General features: G+C 35.7%; 1 protein-coding gene across 1 annotated transcript in view; it reads right to left on the bottom strand.

Annotated features, from left to right (window-relative positions):
* Window positions 1-2,468: 2,468 nt before the first annotated feature.
* Window positions 2,469-7,897, bottom strand: part of LOC102845549 (zinc finger protein 474-like) — a 111,491-nt gene continuing 106,062 nt past the window's right edge. The window contains exons 2-3 of the mRNA XM_006885994.1: window positions 5,319-5,499; window positions 2,469-2,630 (exon numbers count right to left, since the gene is read on the bottom strand). Of these exons, the coding sequence (XP_006886056.1) occupies window positions 2,479-2,630; window positions 5,319-5,499 (333 nt within the window). The 3' untranslated portion in view covers window positions 2,469-2,478. The remainder of the gene's footprint in view (window positions 2,631-5,318; window positions 5,500-7,897) is intronic.

Raw genomic sequence — 7,897 nt, 5'->3', positions numbered from 1 at the left:
ATAGTGCAACAATGAATGAGTGGAAGCCCAAAATCTCTGTAAATGTTTATGAAAATTAATAAAGTATAATTATAGAAGAAAAAAAATAAAAGTTGTACAGAAAATTTTTATATGTCATATTTTTGTTTATTGATGTAGCTAATGTTATCAATGATATTTCATTGACCAATAGCAATGGATGATAGTTTGGGTCTGGAAGTCTAACAGACCTGAGTTTACTTTCCTACTTTATTCCTCAAGTCAAACAATGTGATCTTTCTTTAGGTATCAATATCCTCATTCATAAAATAAGGATAATAATGTGTACTTGTGGAGTTGATGTGAGATTTATATGAGAAGTCGACGAAGCATTTGGAATAGTGTCTAATCCAGGGTATACTCCATATATGTTAAATATTTTTGACATTGTTTTTAGTAAGATAAAAGAACTAAACCATCAAATTTAAGGAATTAAATTGTCTCTCTTATACCTTATTTAAAGGCATAGCATGTTTCACTGCTAACCAATATACCTTGGGTTTCCTATGGTTCAAATGCACCAGTTGCTCAGTGGGAGAAAATGAAAAATCCTCCCATAATGATTTATAGCTTCAGAAGCCTGATAGAGGGTCATCATGAGTTAGAATCAACTTGGCAACAGTGAGTTTGATTTCTTAGGTGTTTTTTAAAAACATATTCTTTAACTCTCACCTCTTATTTCTTTTGGAGCAGATAGAAAAATCAGAATGATTAAAACTATTGTCCTACCCTAACCCTATATGGTGTGACCAAAGTATTAGGCCAGATTGGCCTGCTTGTATAATTTGGAGCTGACTGGGCTGTGTAAGGTCATGGATGGAAGGTTTGCAGGAACCCAGTAGATCCTGATAGGCCCTGGAATCCAATTACAAAGTAAGCAAAGATCTCAAGGAAAATGGTTGGAAGTCCAGGGGAACAGCAATTCCTGGAGGAATTTGTCCAGCACAGCACCTCCCTGGCCGGCCCTGGCCTCTTTCCAGGTGTGCCCCACCTCTCTGAACACACACTAAATACAGCAGGTTTGTGCATGGGCCATGGGTGGGGAGGCATGGAACTTCCTGGCGGGCCTTTGGAAGTCAAAAATAAAACATCTATAAAGCCCTAAGAGAGCATAGAGACCTCTTAAGAGACTTCTCCTATAAAGGAAGGAGCTCGTCTCTACCCATTTTAATAAATTGAAATGCAACAATCTCCTGACATATGAAGCTGGTTCTGGTTCTGAAATATCTCTGTACCAATTTTGTTATTGGAAGGGAAGTAGAGTGAGATATGGTGCCAGCACTTTAGGTCCTCAGTAATTTTTTAAAATTTCTTCTTTTTTTAATTGTGTTTTTAATGAAAGTTTATGGAAAAGTTGGACTTTTTTCTTTCATTCATTGTTGTACATTTTCCTCCCTACCCTGGCCACAGTTTGCTTTTAAAAAAAAATATCCACTCATCGTTGTATAGTTTCTTCACTTCTTCCCACCCCTCCCCCAGTCTACTCTCCCTTCCAGTCCACTTTTCTATACACCTCTTATTCTGGACTATTGTCATACAAATATGCCTCGTCATATATTCCCTTTAAACAGTTCTTCCCTTCAACCATTCAGTCTTTTTTTAAATGTCTCTCTGGTTGAATGATCTTCTAGAGAAAAGCATTTTCCCAGTCAATAATGCAATTGAAAAAATTTCCCTCATACAGGATTGAGAAGGAATCCAATTCTTCCTGGCGCTAAAGAATGTATTCAGTAGCTCCCTTGCCAAAGCCTCTCTACATGGAATAGCAGTCTTAATTGTGAGTTTCAAAATCTTGTTCAAGAACACAGAATGGAAGGGAAATGGGGACAATTGGCTTTGAGTTTCATTTAGATAAAAATGTCAGTTCTGACAAGCAACAGCCCACTTATAATTCTGCCTCTCCAAAGTGTGAAAAAGTCCCCAGAGCATGAGGTAAGTCTCCCAGTCTCCCGGTGGCAAACTCCAGCTTAAGGACAACTTCTATTTGCCCTTTAATGTTATGTAAATTTGCCTTTGCTTCAAACCTATTCATACACACAACAAATTCGTTATCACAATCATCTTCACTTGCAGTTTTAAATTCTTGGAAAGGTTTCATTTTATTATTATTATTAATTTTGGAATTAAAATAAGGCTAAATCAGAACCATATGCACCTGTTCTGACTTAACTACAAATTGTACTTAAAGGCACACTTAGCAACGGATCTTATTTATAACCCACAGACTGCCTGTATGTACATGTAGCTTCCTGTTAGAACTATGCCTTCAGGTCAATGGCGGGCATCTGGACCTACACACCAGAAACGTGGAACTGGACTGCCAGCGCTCAATCTTTTGTTGTCCAGTACCAGTTTTTCTTGTCTCCTCCATCCTCACGTCCTTTTTTTCCTTCTCACAATATCTCAATTTTTTTCAAAGGGGATTTAATACCCATAACACTTCAACAGCAAGAGAGAGCTTTACTTGGCCACTTTGGGTTTACAAGATCGTTGGTGAACAATCAGTCTGTCTGGCAGGAAGGTACGCCCACAAATATTACAAGGAACCAACTGGCTCTGGGCACTTGTCCAAGCAGCTTCATTCAAAGCGTCAAGATCATAGAAACCTTTGGCTGGGAAGCAAAAAAAAAAAAAAAAAGAAAAGTAAAAGGTAAAGTGAATCCATTTTCACACAAAAGAACCACCATATTTGAGTTTTTATGGAAAATATTTTCAGGAAATACATGTTGACTGAAACAAAAAAAATAATATTGCTTTAAGGGGGAAAAAAAATCCTGTACTGCTCACCCTTTTAGGGATTGTGTAAAGTTAGCTATGAACCAAAGACTTTCCACTCCTTGGACTTTAAAGGAAGGAAAACTATTTCATGTGTTGTGATGTGCATTCTTCACTAATTATTAACATCTTTGCTTACACATTATTATCTTGCAAATATAACTCTTGGCTTCCTTTCAGTTGACTCCACATATAAGCTTACAATGCAGGAAAGAACATGCATTTGTATTTCCCTTTTCTGTTACTTTATTGGGATGTTTTTGGAGCCAAAACTGACAGTTGAGAATGAATGTAAGAGGAATTGTATCTGAGAAATTCATCATCTCTTGAGTATGAGTTATGGTCAAGAACAGATATTCTTTATATAGTTAAATTGAAGTATGCAACCAGAATAGTTGTCTAATGAAAAGACATGTTCCTACAAAAGCAACAAAGATAGCTTGGTGATGTATAATCTTCATTGGCAGAGCATAGGCAAAAATGCATATGGCTTTATTTTAGAGAAACAGTGTGGGATTTAACTTTAATAAACCTTATTTAAGTTGAATGACTTTAGTGAATTAAATTAACTACATCTTAGAAGCAACCAAAATAGGTTCCCCAAAACACAACCAGACACTCAAAAATATTCCATGGTGGTGTTTTGTTTTGTTTTTCCTGTCACTGGCACAGCATTTACTTCTTTATTAAAGCCCTGTCAATGCTCATCGATTTCTACCTAATGGTTTACATGACCAGTGAAACTTAGATTCCTTAATATGTTTGATCCTTGTGTTTTATTACTTTTCTTTGTGTGGGAAACTCAATTCCAGAACAACCTAATAATTCTCCTTTGGATAAAGAAAGTATCACTTTCTTTGTTGGATATAAATGTACATTTTTATGTGTGTTCTGAAAAGTCTACTAAAAAATGACAATGTCTTTCTTCCTATTCATATGATTGTTAATACAGACACAAAACTTTTGGAATATTTATTGACTCTTAAAGATGATTTACAACATACATTTGAGTATGTTGACTTTGAATCTGAGAGAAGAATAATTTAAACTCTGTAACTACAGTGAATTGATGCATGGCAAAAGATAATGTGAATTCTCTTTACTTAGAGAAGGGTAACTTCAGAGATAAATACAATGTGGAAACAAAATATGTGAGCAAATGCAATTCAGGACCTGGCTTTCCCATCTGTAGCAATACCAGAAAAGTGGATCCACTAGGGCTCATTTTTTTTCCAGACTTGTGATAATTATGGTCAAGCAGGGAATATAATGAAGATCAGAAAGGAAGAAATAGACTTTTACATGAAATGAAAATTTCTGGAAAGAATTTTCATTATAGTATATAATCTTTTCTAAGCTCTTACTCTCATTTCAATAGGCGGGTGTTTTCATCTTGTACTCTTGCTCCCTGCTTACAAAACCTTCTCCTTGACAATAATTCTAACAGTATTTAGAAAGTCTAGAATTTTCTCAATACCCACCATGATTCACTCTGTGGGTTACATTAAAACTTTCTTGGGATCCTGGCTTTAACAACAGTGCTTTAGACTAATTGTCAATAGCTTTGAAAGTACCTTCCAGAATTGAAACTCTACGGTTACCTATGGAAAACTTTCTTGCTTTGAATGAAGTCAAGGGATCAGTTGAAAAAATAATGCTGGAAATATGGTAGACAAGTCTGAGTTAGTATGGCAAGAAAACATTCTCTTAACTGCTTTGTTGTCACATTTAAGTTAATTAATATACAACTCTGAGAAGAGACCACACATACAGCATGTAAAACTGCAGTTTTATTCCGTTTACACAAAATATTAATTCCCAAAGTAACTACAAAAAAGTCTAGATGGGTTATATAAATTAACATATGAAACTAGTAATTAGTTTCTTTAGTGTTCTTGAAAGATCTCACTAAATTGGGCTAAATTTCCTAATAATAGCATTGACTGGAACTGGGTAGTAGCTGTCTCCTTCAGAGAAACTATGTGCTCTCCAATTATTGCATCTTCCCTTTTTATGCCTGGAAGGGTTTTTAATTTTTGTACTTGGCTAGTAAACATTTGTCAGTCCAGCTCTCTGAACATCAAGGTTTGAAAGTGGATGTCGAGAAGGGTTTTCCTAAGCTTTATTTTGCTGAATTATTTTGTTTTAAAATATTAAAAGTAACTTTTGGAAAATAGAGTAAATTTTAATTGAGTCTCTCTCTCCTTGCACAGCTTTGCCAGGACATAGTGCTTTTATGTTTCACTCTGTGGAGAGGCATTCCAGAAGGTTTTTTTCCTATTTGAATATTGTTGCTGTGTATTATTTAGTGGGAACAGACCCATAGCTGACCCTCCAGCAGGTTTTCAGAGGGAGTTAATCACATGACAGGAGATGGCTTATCCTTCTATTTGACTATAGTTAAGATAATAAATGTTGCTGATTTAAATTGAACAAGTAAGATAAAACTTCTTCAATATTACAAATTTAAAAAGGGAAATCTCCCTTTATAAAATGCTTTCCATTCTTTTTCTCTAGAAACTTACCGGTAATGGCCTTGACTTCTGGCTTTTTGGGTACAGGCCTCCTTAGCTCCTTTGGTAACAAATTGTTTTCATTATGCCATTTTTTCAGACATTGTGGCTCATGGATGCTTATCGATTTTGTTCCATATTCACGACCACAGATATAACAAACAACTGTTGGTGGACGTCTTACTATTGCTGGCTGAAAAGAATATAAATATCAATGAAATAAAATGTAGCTGTAGAAACTGTATTTTTAAATCTCAAATAATTTAAATTATCTGGAAAATCAAGATGTTTCCTACATAAGAAAAAGAAATCGACCAGTCTGAGAGAGGGTTGTTGAAGTACTTTAATAATCTCAAGCCCATTTCAGTTATCCCTCATTCCATTCCACTTAACTGAAAACGTTAAAATTTACATACAATCACAATTTTATAACTATAAGATAATTTAAAAAATATTTAAAGAGGAAAGTAAAAAAATTACTAAAAGTGAATAAGCACTTTGTATTGTTGTTAAGTGTCATCAAATACACTACGACTCATAGTGACCCTATGAACAACTGATCTGAAGGCTGTCCTATCTATTTCTGTCTTCACAATCTCTGACACCCTGTACCCCATTGCTGCAGTCAGTGTGTCAATCTACCTGACTGAGAATCTTCCCTCTTTCACCATCCCTCCACCTTTCCAAATATAAAGTTCCTTTCTAAGAAAAAGCAACATAGTCAAAGTATGTGAGATGAAGCTTCATAATCTTTGCGTCCAAGGAGCACTCTGGGTGCACCTTCTCCAAGACATATCTATTTTTTCTTTTGGCAGTTTAAGGAACCTTCAGCACTCTTCTCCACCACCACAGATCCAACGCATCTATTCTTCTATGTCATCCTTAGTCAATGTCTAGCTCTCAGACACATAGCAAGTGACTGAAAGACTAAGTAAATAAGATATAAATATAACAGCTGGACAAGCTGTTGACAGACTAGGACAGTTATAAAACTGTTATATAAAAATGGATTTAACTTTAGACCAAATACTATAATTATGGTTGATTAAATGAAAGATAAAGAGCAAAGGTTTTTTGTCCTAGAAATACAAGTAATCGGGTTTAAAAAAAATTTTTATTATTATATTTATTTACAAAATTTGAATACATTGTTTTCAAGTACAGATTCTTCCAATTTACCTTACCGTCCTGTCAAATTGTACAACCCCATGATTAATCCCCATCTCCTTGCACATCCTCATCCCTCTGCTTCCACCCCACCCCCCTTTGGATCCTATACTCATTCTATAATGATGGTTTTATACAATATTTGAGTTAGTTCACCCAGCATAATGCTCTCCAGTCCCTCCCTAGTTAGGTAATAATTTACAAAATTATTGGTCCTGCGTGCTGCATAGTATTCAATTGTGTAAATGTACCATAATTTCTCAATCCATTTGTTTGTGGTTGTACATCTGGGCTATTTCCATGTTCTTGTGATGGTGAATAATGCTGTTGTGAACACTGGTGCACAAGTCTCCATTTGTGCTTCAGTTCTCATTTTTTCAGGATATATTCCAAGCAGTGGAATAGCTGGTTCATATGGAATTTCTATGTTCAGCTTTTTGAGGAAGCGCCAAACTGTCTTCTAGAATGGTTGTACCATTTTACAATCCCACCGACAATGTACAAGAGTTCCTTCCTTGCCACATCCTCTCCAACATTTATTACTTGCTGCCCTGTTAAACTTTACCACTGTTACTGAAGTGAGATGGTGCCTTATTGTGGTTTTGATTTGCTTCTCTCTTATTGCCAGTGATTTTGAACATTTCTTTATGTGTCTGTTTGCCATTCAAATATCTTCCTCTATGAAAATTCTTTCCATGTCTTTTGCCCATTTTGTAATTGAGTTATCAGTCTTTTTCTTATCGAGGCCCAGGAGAATTCTGTAGACTTTCGTTACGAGACTCTCTTGAGATGGTATTATCAAATGTTTGTTCCTAGTCTGTAGATTTTCTTTTCACCCTGTTGAAAAAAGTTTTTGATGCACACATGGATTTAATCTTTAGAAGATACCATCTATCAGTTTTATTCTCATTCGATCAACAGGTAATCTTAAACCAAGCATAAAGACTGTGTGTGATTCTTACAGACTGAGTCACAGTCATTACCATGGACGCAAAATCGACTTATAGCTGAGCATTTAGTGGGTTTCAGGAGGTTATACATTGCATGGATGGAGACTGTCAATCTCTCTCAAGGAGCCACTCACTGGCAAATTCAACTTCCCGAGAAGCTCAGCCTTTTAAAGTTAACAGTCAAATCCCTTAGGGAATATGCAACCAGAGCTTTTCTCTTAGTAAGGAGATTGTTCATCTTTCTCCTGCTAAGCAGCTAATGGATTTGAACTGCATGCCTTAAGGTTGACAGCACAACTTCTTACCACTAAGTCACCAGAGATCAGAAGTTACACATGTATAAAATAGCAAACATTGAGAATTTACTTGGGAATGTAATTTTTTATTTGGGGAGGGAGGAACCAAACTATGTTGACATTAATGATTAAGATAGAGTGGATATAGCTTAGGGTTGTTGTTGTTGTTATGTGCCGT

This window comes from Elephantulus edwardii, unplaced genomic scaffold, assembly GCF_000299155.1.
Source record: "Elephantulus edwardii isolate Elephantulus edwardi_28Jun2011 unplaced genomic scaffold, EleEdw1.0 scaffold00046, whole genome shotgun sequence".
Taxonomy (NCBI): Eukaryota; Metazoa; Chordata; class Mammalia; order Macroscelidea; family Macroscelididae; genus Elephantulus; species Elephantulus edwardii.
The sequence above is the reverse complement of the archived record's forward strand: the minus strand, read 5'-3'. Positions and strand labels throughout refer to the sequence as shown.